We start from the raw sequence: 19476 nt of genomic DNA, 5'->3' as shown, positions 1-19476 counted from the left end.
TTTCAGCTGTCACACAGATACCCAAACTTCTAGAGACCAACCAGGTTATACACAAAGAGCCCAGCATCTCAGAATTTGGAGATAACCATTACAGTTTAGGAATAGATGTGACTGCTGTAAAAGCTTACAATCTAGGAACCTTTACAATAAGCCTTCCCCTGATAACCTATGCTTTTGAATTCAATTCTCAGTGTCTGTACATTATATTTAGTCCATATTAGTGAGGCATTACAATATCTGTCTTTTCGTTTCTGGCTTATTTCACTCAACATACTGTCCTCAATGTCTGTTCACCTCAAAACTTCATTCTTTTTGTAGCAGTGCAACATTCCATTGTATGTATACACCACAGTTTGTCCTTCCATTCATCAGTTGATGTACCCTTAGGCCACCTCTATCCATTGCAAATTGTGAATACTGTGGCCATAAACACCAGTGTGCGAATGTCCATTCATTTCCCTGTTCCCTCTTCTTCCAGTATATACCCAATAACAGGATTGCAGAACCATATGGCAACCCCATGCTTAGCTTCCTGTGGAACCACAACACTGCCCTCTAGAGGGGTTGCACCATTCTACTTTCTTACCAACAGTGAGTAGGTACATCCCTCTCTCCACATTTTCTCCAGCATTTGTATCTTTCTGTTTATTTTTTAAACAGTTTTATTCACACACCATACATTCCCTCCTAAGAAAACAATCAAAGGTTCCCAGTCTAATCACACAGTTATGCATTCACCACCACAATCTATATAAGGACATTTTCATTTCTTCCACAAAGAAAGAAGAAGAGGAAAAAAATTGAAGAATGAAAAATAAAAATACAAAAAATAAAAAGTGAAAATAAAATAAAAAGGAGGAACAACAACAGTAACTCCAAGAATCCCATACCCCTCCCTTAAATCCCCCTCATAGTAACATTTAGCTTTTGTATATTGCCTTTCTAAATATTTCATGGAAGTATATTGCAATGTTACTGTTAACTATAGACTCTAGTTTGTATTAATTGTATTTGTCCCCTCTACCATCCCGTTTTCAACACCTTGCAATGTTGACATTCATTTGTTTTACTTTATGTAAAAGCATTCTTATATTTGTGCATTTAATCACAATCATTGACCACTCTAGGCTTCATTAAGTTATACCATCCCAGTCTTTATCTTCTGTCTTTCCTTCTGGTGTTCTCCATGCCCCTAGCCTTCCTCTTTCAAATTTACTCACAGACATCTTTGTTAAGTGTACTTACGATATTTTTCTACCGTCACACAGTATTGTGCTATCCATTTCTGGATCTATACAATCAGTCCTGTTGAACATTCTGTACTCCTTCAGCATCAAATGCCCAATCTCTACCCTCTTTCTATCTCCTGATAACCTGTGTTCTCAACTTTACTCTCAATGTTTGCTCATTAATATTAGTTCATATTAGTGAGACCATACAGTATTTCTCTTTTGTTTCTGGTTAATTTCGCTCAACATAATGTCCTCAAGGTTCATCCATGTTGTTATATGCTTCGTGATTTTATTATGACAGTTGCATAATATTCCATCATATGTATATACCACAGTTTGTTTATCCACTCATCTGTTGATAGACATTTAGGCTGTTTCCATCTCTTGGCAAATGTGAATAATTCCACTATCAACATTGGTGTGCAAATGTCCTTTCGTATCCCTGCCTTCAGTTCCTCCAAATATATACCTACTAATGGGATAGCTGTATCATATGGCAGTTCTATACTTAGCTTCCTGAGGAACCGCCACACTGCCTTCCAGAGTGGTTGCATAATTCTACATACCCGCCAACAGTGAATAAGTGTGCCTCTTTCTCTACATCCTCTCCAGCACTTGTGATGTTTTTGTTTTTTGTTTTTTTTTTATTTTTATTTTGAAATAAATTCAAAGTTATAGGAACAGTTGCAAAAACAATACTAACCCCATACACAGAATTCCATCATACCCTGACCCCCCTCCCCCGATAGCTCAATCCATCAACTTTAACCTGCTGTCACATTGCTATTTCTTTCCCTCCCTCCCTCCCTGCCTAATCATCATCCATCATCTATTGCTCTGTCTTCTGAACATATGAGAGCTAGCTGCACACATCCTTGAACATACACTATAATTCACATATACACTTCCCATGAACAAGAACACTCTTTTATGCAATCCCATTAAGCGCAGCTAAGAAGTACAAGAGATTCAACAATGATACGAAGCTTACATTCTGTATTTCCTTTTCCTTATGTCTCAACTGTGTCTCTTTGAGCCACCTGTCCTCTATCCTCCAATCCCACCCAAGTTCATCCTTGGCATTCAATTGTCATCTATTTAGACTGTCTTTTTTTTTTTTTTCCAATTGTGGAAACATATATACAGCCTAAATCTTCCCATTCCACCCCCTCCCTAGCCTTCCATTAGTGGGATTAATCACATTTAGAATTTTGTAATGCTGTTTCCCACCATCAATTCTAGAAATTTCCCTTCACCTCAAACAGCAACCCTACACTCATTTCTTAACTCCCCATTGCGCCTTACCCCATTTCTCTTAACCCAAACTCTACTTTTCATCTATATGGTTATATTCTCTGATAATTTCTTTGTGTTTACTGTGGGGCTTAAAATTAACCTCTTAAATCCATATCAATCTTGTTTTTCTTTGATACCACCTTCACTTCAATAGGACACACAAACTATGTTCCTATACTCCTCCATTGTCTAAAATTACATATTTTACATTGAGTTCAAAACCACTGATTTGTCCTTAGAGTTTGTGTATTTTATATCATGTAGGAAGTAAATAGTGGAGTTACAGTTCAAAAATTATTGACTTCTATTTGTATTCCATTGTGGTTGGAGAATGTGCTTTGAGTATATTCAATTTTTTTTTTAATTTCTTGAGGCTTGTTTTATGTCCCAGCTTATGTTCCCTTCCGGAGAAAGATCCGTGATCATTAGAGAAAAATGAGTGTCCTGGTGATTTGGGATGTAAGGTACTATATATGTCTGTTAAAGTTCTCTATATCTCTTTCTCCTTTCTTTGTCTCTATGTTGGTAGGGCTTCCTTTAGAATCTGAAGTAGGGCAGGTCTTTTATTGGCAAAGTCTCTCAGCATGTTTGTCTGTGAAAAATTTAAGCTCTCCCTCAAATTTGAAGGAGAGTTTTGCTGGATAAAGTATTCTTGGTTGGAAATTTTTCTCTCTCAGAATTTTAAATATGTCATGCCACTGCCTTCTCACCTCCATGGTGGCCGCTGAGTAGTCACTACTTAGTCTTATGTTGTTTCCTTTGTATGTGGTGAATTGCTTTTCTCCTGCTGCTTTCAGGACTTGCTCCTTCTCTTCAGTATTTGAGAGTCTGATCAGAATATGTCTTGGAGTGGGTTTATTTAGATTTATTCTGTTTGAAGTTCGCTGGGCATTTATGCTTTGTGTATTTATATTGTGTATAAGGTTGGGGAAGTTTTCCCCAACAATTTCTTTGAATACTCTTTCTAGACCTTTACCCTTCTCTTCCCCTTCTGGAACACCAATGAGTCTTAAGTTTGGACGTTTTATTTTATCTATCGTATCCCTGAGATCCATTTCAATTTTTTCGAAATGGTAAATATATATATATATATTATATATATATAATATTAATATATATATATTAGTAGGTAAATATATACCTGCTAATGGGATAGCTGTATCATATGGCAGTTCTATACTTAGCTTCCTGAGCAACCGCCACACTGCCTTCCAGAGTGGTTGCATCATTCTACATACCCGCCAACAGTGAATAAGTGTGCCTCTTTCTCTACATCCTCTCCAGCACTTGTGATTTTTTTTTTTTTAGTAACGGCATTCTACTAGGTGTGAGATGATATCTCATTGTGGCTTGATTTGCATTTCCGTAATAGCATATGAAGTTGAGCATCTTTCCATGTTTTTTTTTATCTTCATTTTATTGAGATATATTCACATACCACGCAGTCATACAAAACAAATTGTACATTCGATTGTTCACAGTACCATTATATAGTTGTACATTCATCACCTAAATCAACCCCTGACACCTTCATTAGCACACACACAAAAATAACAAGAATAATAATTAAAGTAAAAAAGAGCAATTGAAGTAAAAAAGAACACTGGGTACCTTTGTCTGTTTGTTTGTTTCCTTCCGCTATTTTTCTACTCATCCATCCATAAACTAGACAAAGTGGAGTGTGGTCCTTATGGCTTTTTTTTTTTTTTTATTGAGATTGTTCAGATACCATACAATTATCCAAAGATCCAAAGTGTACAATCACTTGCCCCTGGGTACCCTCATACAGCTGTGCATCCATCACACTTAATTTTTGTTCAATTTTTAGAAACTTTTCATTACTCCAGACAAGAAATAAAGTGAAAGATGAAAAAAGAAAAAAAGAAACGGAAACTCTAAACCTCCCCTATCCCTAACCAACCCCCCTCAATTGTTGACTCCTAGTATTCATATAGTACATTTGTTACTGTTTATGAAAAAATGTTGAAATACTACTCACTGTAGTATATAGTTTGTAATAGGTATATAGTTCTTCCCTATATGTCCCTCTATTATTAACTTCTAATTGTATTGTCATACATTTGTTCTGGTTCATGGAAGTGATTTCTAGTATTTGTACAGTTGATCATGGACATTGCCCACCATAGGATTCAGTTTTATACATTCCCATCTTTTGACCTCCAACTTTCCTTCTGGTGACATATATGACTCTGATCCCCTTTCCACCTCATTCACACACCATTCGGCGCTGTTAGTTATTCTCACATCTTGCTACCAACACCCCTGTTCATTTCCAAACATTTGAGTTCATCCTAATTGAACATTCTCCTCATATTAAGCAACCACTCCCCATTCTTAAGCCTCGTCCTATATCTTGGTACCTTATATTTCATGTCTATGAGTTTACATATTATAATTAGTTCCTATCAGTGAGACCCTGCAATAATTGTCCTTATGTGTCTGGCTTATTTCACTCAGTATATTGCCCTCGAGGTTTTGTCATCAACCCATTTTTTTTTTTAATATGGTTTTGTTCACTCACCATACATTCCATCCCAAGTAAATAATCGATGGTTTTCTGCATGGTCATACATTTATGTGTTCACCACCTTCACCATTATCTATATAAGAGCATCTACATTTCTTCCACAAGGCAGGAGGGAGAGTCAAAGAAGGTAGAGAGGAAAAAGAAAGAGGGAAAAAAAAAGACAGCTAGGAAGCAGCAAAAGGAAAAATAACCTTAAATCAAAGTAGAATAAAGAATCAGACAATACCACCAATGTCAAGTGTCTAACATGCCTCCCCTATCCCCCCCTCTTATCTGCATTCACCTTGGTATATCACCTTTGTTACATTAAAGGAAGCATGATACAATGATTCTGTTAGTTACAGTCTCTAGTTTATGCTGATTGCATCCCTCCCCCAATGCCTCCCCATTTTTAACACCTTGCAAGGTTGACATTTGCTTGTTCTCCCTCGTAAAAGAATATATTTGTACATTTTATCACAATTGTTGAATACTCTAGATTTCACCAAGTTACACAGTCCCAGTCTTTATCTTTCCTCCTTTCTTGTGGTGTCTCACATGCTCCCCACCTTCCTCTCTCAACCGTATTCATAGTTACCTTTGTTCAGTATACTTACATTGTTGTGCTACCGTCTCCCCAAATTGTGTTCCAAACCACGCACTCCTGTCTTCTATCACCCTGTAGTGTTCCCTTTAGTATTTCCTGTAGGGCAGGTGTCTTGTTCACAAAGTCTCTCATTGTCTGTTTGTCAGAAAATATTTTGAGCTCTCCCTCATATTTGAAGGACAGCTTTGCTGGATACAGGATTCTTGGTTGGCGGTTTTTCTCTTTCAGTATCTTAAATATATCACACCACTTCCTTCTTGCCTCCATGGTTTCTGCTGAGAGGTCCGCACATAGTCTTATTAAGCTTCCTTTGTATGTAATGGATCGCTTTTCTCTTGCTGCTTTCAGGATTCTCTCTTTGTCTTCGACATTTGATAATCTGATTATTAAGTGTCTTGGCGTAGGCCTATTCATATCTCTTCTGTTTGGAGTACGCTGTGCTTCTTGGATCTGTAATTTTATGTCTTTCATAAAAGATGGGAAATTTTCATTAATTATTTCCTCTATTATTGCTTCTGCCCCCTTTCCCTTCTCTTCTCCTTCTGGGACACCAATGATACATACATTATTGTACTTTGTTTCATCCTTGAGTTTCCGGAGACGTTGCTCATATTTTTTCATTCTTTTCTCCATCTGCTCCTTTGCGTGTAGGCTTTCAGGTGTTTTGTTCTCCAGTTCCTGAGTGTTTTCTCCTGCCTCTTGAGATCTGCTGTTGTATGTTTCCATTGTGTCTTTCATCTCTTGTGTTGTGCCTTTCATTTCCATAGATTCTACTAGTTGTTTTTTTGAACTTTTGATTTCTGCCACATATATGCCCAGTGCTTCCTTTACAGCCTCTATCTCTTTTGCAATATCTTCTCTAAACTTTTTGAATTGATTTAGCATTAGTTGTTTAAATTCCTGTATCTCAGTTGAAGTGTACGTTTGTTCCTTTGACTGGGCCATAACTTTGTTTTTCTTAGTGTAGGTTGTAATTTTCTGTTGTCTAGGCATGGTTTCCTTGGTTATCCAAATCAGGTTTTCCCAGACCAGAACAGGCTCAGGTCCCAGAGGGAAGAAATATTCAGTATCTGGTTTCCCTGCGGGTGTGTCTTAGAAAATTGCTCCACCCTTTGATGCCTCGGGTCACTGTGCTTTTCTGCCCAGCAGGTGACGCCTGTTAGCCTATAATTCTTGACTGGTGTGAGGAGGTATGGCCATGTTCCCCCAGGCTCTGGGGTCTGGTTCTGAATGGAAAGGGCCCCACCCCTTTCCTCCTAGAGAAGACAGACCCCCCAGGGGGAGGTCATTAGCATTTCAGTGGTCTTGCTCTCTGGTTGTGCTGTCTCCACCCTTCCCAGAGTCACAGCCCTGGAAACTGAAAATGACTGGGGCTTTCTCCACTGAGCCGAAAAAGAAACAGATAGTCCCCTTCAGACCCAGTCCAAGGCGACCCTCTGGCTCTCCCAGGTCAGTCGTCACCCAAAGCCTCTGTCTGTTTTTTGGGGCTGCGTACCTGTAGTGAGCAGTTCACACTCGCTACTTAAAACCCCAGTTGGAGCTCAGCTGAGCTATATTCGCTTGCTGGGAGAGAACTTCTCTCTGGCACCACGAGGCTTTGCAGCTCAGGCTATGGGGGAGGGGGTCTCACGACTTGGATCCGCAGGTTTTACTTACAGATTTTATGCTGTGTTCTCGGGCATTCTTCCCAATTCAGGTTGGTGTATGATGAGTGGATGGTCTCGTTTGTCCCCCCGCAGTTATTCTGGATTATTTACTAGTTGTTTCTGGTTTTTTGTAGTTGTTCCAGGGGGACTACTTAGCTTCCACTCCTCTCTATGCCGCCATCTTGCCCCTCCTTCCATATGTTTTTGAGCCATTTGTATTTCCTCTTCAGAAAAGTGTCTGTCCATGTCTTCTGCCCATTTTTGAATTGGGTTGTTTGTCTTCCTGTTGTTGAGCTGTAGGATCTCTTTATATATTCTGGAAATTAAACCCTTATCTGATATGTGGTTTCCAAATATTGTCTCCCAGTGTGTAGGCTGCCTTTTTACTATTCTGACAAAGTCCTTTGTGTACAAAAGTGTTTAGTTTTGAGGAGATCCCATTTATCTATTTCTTTTTTCATTGCTTGCACTTTGGTGTACGGTCTAGAAAACCACCTCCTATCACAAGATCTTTAAGATATCCCTACATTTTCTTCTAAAAGTTTTATGTTCTTAGCTTTAATGTGTAGGTCTTTGATCCATTTTGAGTTAATTTTTGTATATGGTGTGAGGTAGGAGTCCTCTTTCATTCTTTTGGATAGGATATCCAGTTCTCCAAGCACCATTTATTGAAGAGGCTGCTCTGTCCCAGATGAGTTGACTTGACCGCCTTATCAAAGATCAATTTTCCATAGATAAGAGGGTCTATTTCTGAACACTCAATTTGATTCCATAAATCAGTATATCTCTCTTTATGCCATTATCATGCTGTTTAGACCACTGTAGCTGTGTAATATGCTTTAAAGTCAGGTAGTGTGAGACCTCCCACTTCATTTTTCTTTCTCAATATAGTTTTAGCTATTTGTGGTACCCTGCCCTTCCAAATAAATTTGGTTATTGGTTTTTCTAATTCTGCAAAGTAAGTTGTTGGGATTTTAATTGGTATTGCATTTGAATCTATAAATCAATTTGGGTAGAATTGACATCTTAAGTATATTTAGTCTTCTAATCTATGAACATGGTATGTCCTTCCATTTATTTAGGTCTTCTTTGATTTTTTTTAGCAAACTTTTGTAGTTTTCTGTGTTTAGGTCCTTTGTGGCCTTGGTTAAATTTATTCCTAAATGCTTGATTCTTTTGGTTGCTATTGTAAATGGAATTGTTTTCTTCATTTCCTCCTCAGATTGCTAATTACTAGTGTATAGAAACACTACTGAGTTTTCCGTGTTGATCTTGTACCCTGCCGCTTCGCTGTACACATTTATTAGCTCTGTTAGCTTTACTGTAGATTTTTCAAGATTTTATACATATAGGATCATGTCATCTGCAAACAGTGAAAGTTTTACTTCTTCCTTTCCAATTTTGATGCCTTTTGTTTCTGTTTCTCAGCCACACCTCCTCCCTCTCACCTAGTCATCCTTTCAATCCTCAGGGACATCTGGACAATGACCATCTCTTAAATAACGGTTAAAACTCAGCAGTAGATGTGACTGCTATAAGACCTTACAATCTAGGAACCTTTACAATGAGCCTTAGTTGAACATTCTGTACTCCTTAATTGATTGCCCAATGTCTGCCCACATTCTTTCCCCTGATAACCTGTGCTCTCAAATTCAATTCTTAGAGTTTACACATTATAGACAGTCCATATTAGTAAGGCATTTTAATATTTGTCTTTTCTTTTCTGGCTTATTTCACTCAACATACTCTCCTCAAGGTTCATTCACCTAGTTGCATGCCTAACAACTTCATTTCTTCTTCTAGCCATGCAATATTCCATTATATGCATACACCATGGTTTGCCCTTCCATTCATCAGTCAATGTACTTTTAGGTCACCTCCATCCATTACTTATTGTGATTACTGCTGCCATAAACACCAGTGTGCAAATGCCTGTTCGTGTCCCTGCTTTCAGTTCTTCCAAGTCTTTGTCTAATAATGGAGTTGCAGGATCATATGTTAACCCCATACTTAGCCTCTTGTGGAGCCATTACGCTGCCCTTCAGAGGGGCTTCACCATTCTACTTCCCCCCCAACAGTTAATAGATATATTTCTCTTTCCACATTTTCTCCAGCACTTGTATCTTTCTGTTTGTTTTTTAGACAGTTTTATTCATACACCACACAATCCATCCTAATTAAACAATCAGTGGTTCCCATTATAATCACATAGTTATGCATTCACCACCACAGTCTGTATGAGAACATTTCCATTTCTTCCACAAAGCAAAAGGAGGAGGAGAATCCCATTAATCTTGATATATGGTGTTATCATTTTCATTTGCCTTAAGATATATTTTCTAATTTCTCTAGTAATTTCTTCCTTGACCCACTGGTTGTTTAAGAGTGTGTTGTTTAGCCTCCATATATTTTTGAATTTTATGGCCTTCTGCCTGTTACTGATTTCCAACATCATTCCATTATGATCCAAGAAAGTGTATGAATAAGTTTGATCATTTTAAATTTATTGGGACTTGCTTTGTAACCCAACATGTGGTTTATCATGGAGAATGATTCATGAGCACTTGAGAAAAATGTGTATCCTGTTGTTGTGGGGTGCAATGTCTGTGAAGTCTACTTCATTTATCATACTTTTCAAAATCTCTGTATCCTTATTGACCTCTGACTAGATGTTCTATCTACTGATGACAGTGGTGTATTGAAGTCTCCAACTATTACTGTAGAGATGTCTCCTTCTCCCTTCAGTGTTGTCAGTGTTTGCCTCATGTATTTTGGGGCACTCTGGCTCAGTGCCTAAACATTTTTGATTGTTATGTCTTCTGGATGAATTGTCCCTTTTATTAATACATAGTGTCCTTTGTCTCTTTTAATTGCTTTACATTTGAAGTCCGATTTGATATTAATGTAGCTACCCCTGCTCTTTTCTGGTTGTTGTTTGTGTGAAATATCTCTTTCCAGCCTTTCACTTTCAACTTGTTTTTGTCCTTGTGTCTAAAGTGAATCTCTTGTAGACAGTATATAGATGGGTCTGTTTTTAAATTCATTTTGCCAGTCTGTGTCTTTTGATTGGGAAGTTTAATCCCTTAACATTTAATGTGATTAGTGTAAAGGCAGTACTTTCGTCTATCATTTTGTCTTTTGGATTTTATATGTCATATCTTATTTTTTCTCTCTCTTTTTACCCTTACTGGTAGCCTTCATTTCTACACTCTTCTCCAAACCTTTCTCTCCTGTCTTTTCCTATCTGCTTGTAGTGCTCCAATTAGTATTTCTTGTAGAGCAGGTCTCTTGTTCACAAACTCTCAGTGTCTGTTTGTCTGAAAATATTCGAAATTCTCCCTCTTTTTTGTGATAGTATACAATTATTTATTTACTATACACAGAACATGTCCCCTATAAAATGTACATGTAAATCACTAAAAAGTATAATCTGGTGAACATTTTCTCAATTACAGAACATACTAAATCAGTTGGGATAATGGTTCTGTCTGCTTCAAAATAATTTTAACACCCAAAGTGTCTCCTTTATATCTAATGCAAGGCTGAATACTTAATTGGGGATTGCTTCCTAATATGTGTTTGAAGAAGCAGTTAGCAATTTAATATAACTCCAGTATATTACAGTCATTGAACAGTAAATCAGTTTATTACAGATTAAAACAAATCATTTTTCATTATGTGTATTAATGGGATGCAAACAGAAATACTGGGTACTTAAAAATGGCAGATACCCCCCAAATTACTTATCTTTGATAGTGTATATTGGGTTTTATAATTACATTAGGATATGACTGGTGTAAAATATTGTTACGAATGTACCGCAAACAAAACAATGAGGCCATACTGTAATGATTCACTAGATTGTGCCCTTAGTAGACATTTATTGAATAAGTGAATTATATCTATTTTTCTCTCCCCAATTATCCAGAAAAATGTTTTGCCCAACAGTAAGTGTGCAATAAATGTTTTCTTAACATAATGACTAGGTAAGAGGTGAGAAGAGATGGACCCTCTTAGATGGATATCAAGAATCATATTTTGAATTTACCAGGGAAAGAAGAAGATATAAACTGCATGTTGCATGCAAGTAAATAAACTCAGATGCCAACAAAGCAAATAATTAATCACCAGAATAAACAGGCAAGGTTTGCCAATAATAGCAAAACTGGAACTGACTTTAAAAGACAAGCAAAGAGAAAGTTTATATTGGACCATGTCTTTTCCCCCCAATTCAGTTTGAGACAGACCAACAGAGGCACTGTAAGAGACTATGGCTTTCTTCCTTGATATTCAGACATCCTAGTTTTCAATTTACCCATGAATCAGTATAAACCTATTCATATTTAGGGATTACTTTCCACAAGTACAATGTTGTATTTCCTTTTATTTGTCCTAAAATGCTTACTTTCAAACTTGGAGGGACTTCAATTATTCCATGTACTTTTAGATAACATTCTTTTATCTTTTCAGACTAGAGTCAAAATATCCGTATAAGATTCGTACTGCAGCACTTTCCACCTACCCTTTGGTCACTTGATCTGCCCTTCTTTGGTTCTTTTTCTGCTTTCTTAGCTCTTTCTGGAAGTGTAGTAAGCAGAACTGTAGTGGGCATTCCAGCTGCAGTTTGGTTTTCTAGGACTGTAAGATCTCCTATGGTTGTAAGCAAAAGACTGACTTCTTGATCTCCTCTTTTCTTAACCTCAGCTTCTAGAATGTCTATATCTGCCATAATCATCATAGTGTGAAGAACTCAATACAGTCCTCCCTTTCTTGTCTTGATTTGGTGTCTTCTGATCCCCCTGTGAAAACTGGATTTCAATTTGACATCTACAAATCCATTTTCTGTCCAAATTATGTAAAGTATCTTTGGCATCACGAACATCATCAAATTGAACATAAGCAAATCCTCTTGGATGATGAGTGTAGAAATCATATGGAACATACATATAAACTATAGGATCATAGCGGCCAAATTCATGATGTAAATCTTCAGACCTGGTGTCATCGGCCATGTTCCTCATGAACAGAGACATGTTGGGGGGGGTGGTGCAAATAGCAGGACATGGTGGTGGCATAGAGTCTCGGTCACAGAAACTAACAGGCTCAGCAAACCATCTGCGGCTCCTACGGTGGATCCTCAGACATACCCAGTCAAAAGTTTCTATTATGGCAACCACCTCTTCTCCCTCATTTTTGAAGGACAGTTTTGCCGGATATAGAATTTTTGGTTGGCAGTTTTTCTCTTTCAGTATCTTAAATATATCACACCACTGCTTTCTTGCCTCCATGGTTTCTGCTGAGAGATCCACACTTAGTCTTATTGAACTTCCCTTGTATGTGATGGATTGCTTTTCTCTTGCTGCTTTCAGAATTCTCTCTTTGTCTTTGACATTGGACAGTCTGATCAGTAAGTGTCTTGGAGTAGGTCTATTGGGATCTATTCTGCTTGGGGTATGCTGTACTTCTTGAGTCTGTCATTTTCTGTCTTTCATAAGAGTTGGGAAATTTTAAGTGAATATTTCTTCTATTATTTTTTCTGCCCCTTTTCCCTTCTCTTCTCCTTCTGGGACATGGATAACATGTATATTCATGTGCTTCATGTTGTTACTCAGCTCCCTAAGACCCTGCTCCTATTTTTCCATTGTTTTCACCATCTGTTCTTATGTGTATGTGAATTCAAATGTCTTGTCTTCCAATTCACTGATGCTTTCTTCTGCCTGTTCAAATCTACTGTTGTATCCCTCCATTGTCTTTTTCATCTCCTCCATTATGCCCTTCATTCCCATAAGTTCTGCCATTTGTTTTTCCAAGCTTTTGAGTTCTTCTGTATGGAGACCCTGTGTCTTCTTTATATCCTTCATCTTTTTTGCCACATTTTCTTTCAACTCATTGATTTAATTTAGAAGTTTAGTTTGAACATCTTTTTAGTTATTTTAACTCTTGTATCTTGTTTGAAGTGTTGGTTAGTTCCTTTGAGCCATATATTTGTGCTTTCTGGTATTACTTGTGATTTTTTTTGCTGGTGTCTAGGCATCTGATTTCCTTGATTAGTTTATTCTGGAGGTTGTTTTCTCTCTTTTATGTAGGATTTTCTTGTTGGTTGGCTTTGTTCTCTCTCTGTTCTTTGGCATTCAGTTCAACTTATTCTAACCTCTAGCATAGCTTCTGTTTAACTGATCAGAATTTCTCAGCTCTTGTTTTCTGGTTCTTTCCTTGCCTATATGGACCCCTCTTTTTTTTGAGGGATGTCTCCCCAAATCAGATCTAACCCACCTGAGTCAGATTTTCCCAGACCAGAAGGGCCCAGGTCTCAGGAGGAGAGTGTAGTCTGTATCAAGTTTCCCTGAGGGTGTGTCTTAGAAGATTGACAGAATTTCCTGTGAGGCCTCTAGACTCTTTGCTTTTCCTATCCTTCCCAGAAGGTGGTGCTTATCAGCCCACAGCTCCCCACTGGTGTAAACAGGTGCCACATGTGCCTTTAATTCTCAGTGGACTGTGTCCTGGCCACGGCCCAAGGGTGTCAGAAGCCAAGCTTAAGCTGCGTCTATTTTTTTCCCCAGGTCCTGGGGTCTGAATTCTCTGAGGGAGGGCCACCACTTGAGCTGGGTTCCAACCCCCTTTCTTGGGGAAGGTAAGCCCTTCAGGGAATTATCTCTTTCACCTGACTAGTTTCTTTGTCTCTCAGATTTCCTTAACTCCACCCTTGCCTGGGGTAGTGCTGACAACTGAAAAAGGCTGCTGCTTTCTTTATGCTAAAAAGTAAAAAAATCTTGAACCAATTGGGTTCAAGAGCTCTGTGTTCCCCCTTTCTTGGGGCATAGCCCATTTCTAGTATTCTGCACTCAGCCAACTCCAAACACGCCTGTTTTTTTTTTTGTTTTTTTTTGTTTGTTTGTTTATTTTTGTCATCCTCTCCTCCTCTCTGCCATGGAGAGAGCTCCTGGTTCCTTTTGTGCTTTCTCCAGGTTTATCTGTACTCAGAGCTTGTATTCAGCAGTCCAAATTTGTTAATTAAACCACCATTGGGGCCTGGTTGAGCATTCTTGCCTTGCTTCTAGTAGAGATTGCTTCTTTTTCCCACAGGGAAGTGTTTCAGCTCAGCCTGCCATGTCAGTGGGGGAGGGGCACCAGCCTCCTCAGATTCGGAGACTTTACTTACAGTTCTCCACTGTGGTCTCAGCCCTTCAACCGTTCTAGACTGGTGTACTATGTGTATCTGGTCACGGAAGTCCCCCAGACAGTTGTTGCAGACAGTTTATGGCTATTTACTAGCTTCCCTAGAGGACGAAAAAAATTTCACACCTCCCTATGCTGCCATCTTGCCCTGCCTCCCTTGATAAGGTTCTACTGAAAGTTGATTTCCCTCGCTTGCCTAAGATTTTTGTAGTTGCTTGAGTTTGTGTTAAAGGTCTCCTTTGGCACTTGGTTTGTCAGTAATTTCCTAGCCAGACCAATGCCAAGGCTTCCCACAGGAAATGCAAGTCTATTTGGACAGCTATAAGAGTTTTGGCAGAACTGCTATTTTCCAGGGTGCACTTTCCCTGTCTTCCAAGCAGGTGGTGCTCTTGGACCACCTCTTCCCCTCAAACCTATTTTTCTCTGACTGTGGCTGCACCCTGGGTGAGGGTCAAGCCAGGTGGAAATGCAGACAGTGCTGCAGGTCTCCATGTGTGCTGGAGACCACCAGCCCCAGGGGTGGGATTGGGCACTGTGCACCTCAGCAGAGGATCCGCTTGAGAGCATGATGGGTCTAGTGATTCCCAGGCTTCCAAGTGGAAAAACTCCAGCCTGTGGGGCTGCAAGTCTCACCTTTCCAAGCCCTCAGCCAGCTCAGATGTGCCCTGCTATTCAGCAGGCCACAGGTTTCCTGCCTGCTGTGCACCCACGGGCCTCTCTGGTGGAGGAGGAGCTCTTGGTACTTCTGTGTGGCACTCTCCCTTGTCCCTGCCTCTCCACCTGTGCACACTGTGAACACTGCCGACCCATGGAGAAAGAATACAGGCAGCGAACACAGAGTGTCTCTCTTACCTGCCAGTTGTCAGATCGGCTCTGCTCTGTGTCCCCTCTCCTCCCAAGGGGAGGGCCCCCCATTCTTCCCCCAAACCAGATACCTGCAGCAGCCTGCCTCTGGGTTGGGGGATAGGCACTGCACACCACAGCAAGGTCTCTGTGTATGGGTAAAATAAGTTTGTTGATTCCCGACTTCCCACATGGGAGCTCCACAGTCGTGGGGGCTGAGACAGGACTCCCCAGTTGGTTGCAGAGAAAGAAATGTGGGAGTGCACAGCTCCTTCTTCACCTGCTCTGGCCAGTGTGTAGCAGCCAGCTCCAGGTTTGGTCACGACTGAATAAACTCACCCTGACCTCTCAGTCATGATTTCTCCACTTTTCATCCAGGTCCTCCCCATATAATGTAGAAGTCCCTCTCTGGCCACTCGTACCCTGGAACCACTGTCCCAGTCATTTTCTGCCTTTTCTCTAGTTATTCCACCAGGGAGAAGTTAGCTCTGCCTCTCCTATTCCGCCATCGTCCTTGAAGTCTCCCCCTCCCTGATTTTTGAAGGACAGTTTTGCCAGATACAGGATTTTTGGTTGGCAGTTTTTCTCTTTCAGTACTTTAAATATATCACACCACTGCCTTCTTGCTCCATGGTTTCTACTGAGAGTTCCACACATAGTCTTATCAAGCTTCCCTTGTATGTGATGGATTGCTTTTCTCGTGCTGCTTTCAGGATTCTCTTTGTCTTTGGCATTTGATATTCTGATTAATGTGTGTCTCAGAGTAGGTCTATTAGGATTTATTCTGTATGGAGTACTTTGTGCTTCTTGGACATGTATATTTTTGTCTTTCACTTGAGTTTGGGATGTTTAAGGCCAATATTTCCTCAAATATTCTTTCTGCCCCTTTTCTTTCAGCCTTAACCCAAAGCCAATCAACAATGAAACTGTAGGCAAGAGAGAGAAACTGACCTTCACAGTATTCTAGACCTTTAGAATTATCTGTGGTCAGATTTTTTCAGCTCTTCTTCATCTGATTCTTTCCCTGGGTGTGCCAGTTTGAATATATTATGTCCCCCAAAATGCCATTATCTTTGATGTAATCTTGTGGGGCAGACATATTAGTGGGGATTAAGTTGGAACGTTTGGATTATCTTGTTTCCACGGAAAAGTGCCCCACCCAACTGTGGGTGATAACTCGGATTGGATAATTTCCATGGAGATATGGCCCCACCCGTTCAGCATGGGCCTTGATTAGTTTACTGGAGCAGTATATAAGCTCAGACAGAAGGAGCAAACTTGCTACAGCCAAGAGGGACACTTTGAAGAAAGCACAGGAGCTGCAGATGAGAGACAGTTTGAAGACAACCGTTGAAAGCAGACTCTTGCTCCAGAGAAGCTGAGAGAGGACAAATATCCCAAGTGCAATGAAGAGTGACATTTTTGAGGAACTACAGCCTAGAGAGGAACGTCCTGGGAGAAAGCCATTTTGAAACCAGAACTTTGGAGTAGACGCCAACCACGTGCCTTCCCAGCTAACAGAGGTTTTCCAGACACCATTGGCCATCCTCCAGTGAAGGTACCGATTGTTGATGTGTTACCTTGGACACTTTATGGCCTTAAGACTGTAACTGTGTAACCGAATAAACCCCCTTTTATAAAAGCCAATCCATCTTGTGTTTTGCATTCCGGCAACATTAGCAAACTAGAACACTGGGTATGCAGTACAGTTTTTAAGATTGCACTATTTGTTTAATTGTTTCACCCTCGGGAGAAAGCTTCCTTCCCCCTCTTCCTTCTCTGGGAATCTCAATCTTTTCTGTTTGGTTTTGTTTTGCTTCTATACTTATTTTTTACCCTCCTTTTGTTGTCTCTAGCTCCTTTTGCCTGGAAGGCAAATCCTGGGAGGGGACTCACTCCAGAGAGGACTAATCCAAATCAGTATTTTCCAGCTAAAACAGGGCAGGGATCCAGGAATGGGTGAAAAGCTGCTCCTAAGTGCCCTGGGGAGAGGGTCAGGAAAGATGCTGAAAGCCTACTTGATGATTCCCCAAAGCTGTGCTTCCCTGGCCTGCCCATAAGATGCATTCTTCAGCAAACTGTTCCCTGCAGCCCTAAAGAGGCCCCGTGTCTTCAAACCTCCACTACCTCCTCCCCTGTCAGGAACAGGATTGAAATAGTGGCCGTGGCCATCACTGTCCAGGGCAGGCTGAAACAGCAGCTCAGAGCTGGGACCCGGCAATCTGAATTCACCGATCAAAAGCTGTGATCAATGCTTTGCTGTGCACCCTGCCCACCCCCGTTCTTGGGGAAGAGTACTTCCACGTCCTTCTCCATCCGCAGCAACCAGCCAGGGACGGGATCCTCAGGCGGCCCGCCTTGAGACTGGGGGATCTGTGCCTGCAGCGCCAGGGAGCCTGTTGCTCAAAGCCCTTTACCGCAGTTTCTCAGCCTCTTCTTCCTGCTCTTTCCTGGGTGCCGTACAGTGCTCCCCTGGCCTCCAGAGCCCCAGAACAGTTGTTCCAGACACCTCCTGCCTGTCCACGAGCTGTTTTGGAGGAGCAGTGAGTCCTGGAGCTCCCTACTCTGCCACCTTCCCCAGAAGTTCCTATCTCTATGTACACACTGCCTTTTAATTATTTGCAAATCAAATCTATTTTTTCATGAACTGTGGCAATTACTGAAGAACAGATATTTTAGGAGATTCTTTTTAGAATAAACTCTTCACTTCCTTTTAAGAAGAAAGACTCTCAAATATGAACAATTATGGCAGAATACCGATGAAGACTGTGTTCCACCGTTGCATCATTTCCCTGATCTCCATTTTAGGATGGAAACGGCAAGGAATTATTAAGTTAATACTGGTTTAATTAAGTTACCAAACTAGTTTTTCATAGACGCTGCAAAGATAGGCATTGGTCCTAATTTCTGCATTTTTAGGGGCTGAATGAATGAGGCACTGGTACCCTCTGGTCATTATGAAGTACACAGTAGTGCTGCTACTCAAAGTTATTTCCTCTTGGTATATTAACTGTCCTAATGTAAATCAAATAATCTTCTACCTGGCTTTCAAGGACTCAGGCACAGGCACTAACAGTACCTCACAGGAGCCATTTCTCATGTTGGAAATAGAGAATTCCATGATGAGAAATCTACCAGGGAAGGAAAACTCCAAGAGCAGAATTTACTTTGCTAATCATCATGCTCTCTGCCATGGTGCCACAGCTGTGCAGAGAGTTCTCAAGAGAAGATTAGATTGTGGCTCCTGCAAAGTCTTTGTCCTGGAGGCTCTCCAGAAAGGGTAATAGGGCTGCAGAATAACTGGAAACCATCTTGTGTTCACAGGCCCGGTATTGCCACTCATTCAACCTCTCTGTGCATAAATTTCCACGTCTCTAAAATCATTCTAACAATTTTGGCTTCATAGGGCCATTGCAAGGATCAACTGCTATCAAACTGTAATAATTAATGGGGGAGAGTCATTTGTAAATTTCAATGTGTAGCCTGCCTTGTCAGGGCCTGGAATGTTCCTGGAGTCCCAGGGCTGGAAGAGGTCGAATCCTTCCTTTTATACAAAGCAGTAATTATCTTTTCAATGTCCCAGACAGGTGACCTTCTAGCTTCTGCATGCAGAATTCTTTCAGGGATGGGGTAGCTTACCCTTGTGCTTGTCTGCCAGCCTACACCCCCATACCTGGGAGAGCTGGAGCTTCTGAGTCCCTGTGACTGAGGAGGGGAAAACAGTGAAGACTACAGAAGCCCAGAGCTATGCTGTGTGTTTGGTTTGCCTGGCTCTGGGGAACTTGCAGGCTTCTGTTGAGATGCCTAGTCAGCTCTGAGAATGGGCTAGACCACCTTCTCTATATGCATGGAAATTCTTAGGGGATACCAGGTGCCAGTCCATCCCTGTAGGGTTTCTTTAAATCCTTAGGATGGCTCTTCCCCTGAAAATTCAAAGTTACCTGTGATTCTGGGTAAGAGCTGGAGGCATTTAGTAATTGTACAACAGGATGAGGAAGAAGAAATACTTAAGAAGCAAGATGGACTGTTTTGTACATTGAGATTAGCTGACTAATTTATGCTAACCATTTTTATAAGCAAAAAATAGTTATAGCTTCTTAAATAATTTGATCTCTTTTTTTGAGATTGTACAATGTGTGTTGTTTACTT

At 40.4% G+C, this 19476-nt stretch overlaps 1 protein-coding gene and 1 pseudogene across 1 annotated transcript; one reads left to right on the top strand and one right to left on the bottom strand.

Moving 5' to 3' along the window:
- The window catches only part of LOC119523119, a 148744-nt pseudogene that overhangs the window by 32337 nt on the left and 96931 nt on the right, over positions 1 to 19476 (top strand).
- On the bottom strand, positions 11877 to 12383 carry LOC119522551 (serine/arginine-rich splicing factor 10-like). The gene is given in 1 exon segment (XM_037820962.1): positions 11877 to 12383. A coding segment is annotated over 1 exon segment (507 nt).

Source organism: Choloepus didactylus, chromosome X (assembly GCF_015220235.1).
Source record: "Choloepus didactylus isolate mChoDid1 chromosome X, mChoDid1.pri, whole genome shotgun sequence".
NCBI lineage: Eukaryota > Metazoa > Chordata > Mammalia > Pilosa > Megalonychidae > Choloepus > Choloepus didactylus.
Note: the sequence above shows the minus strand (reverse complement) of the source record. Positions and strands in the feature narration are given on the sequence as shown.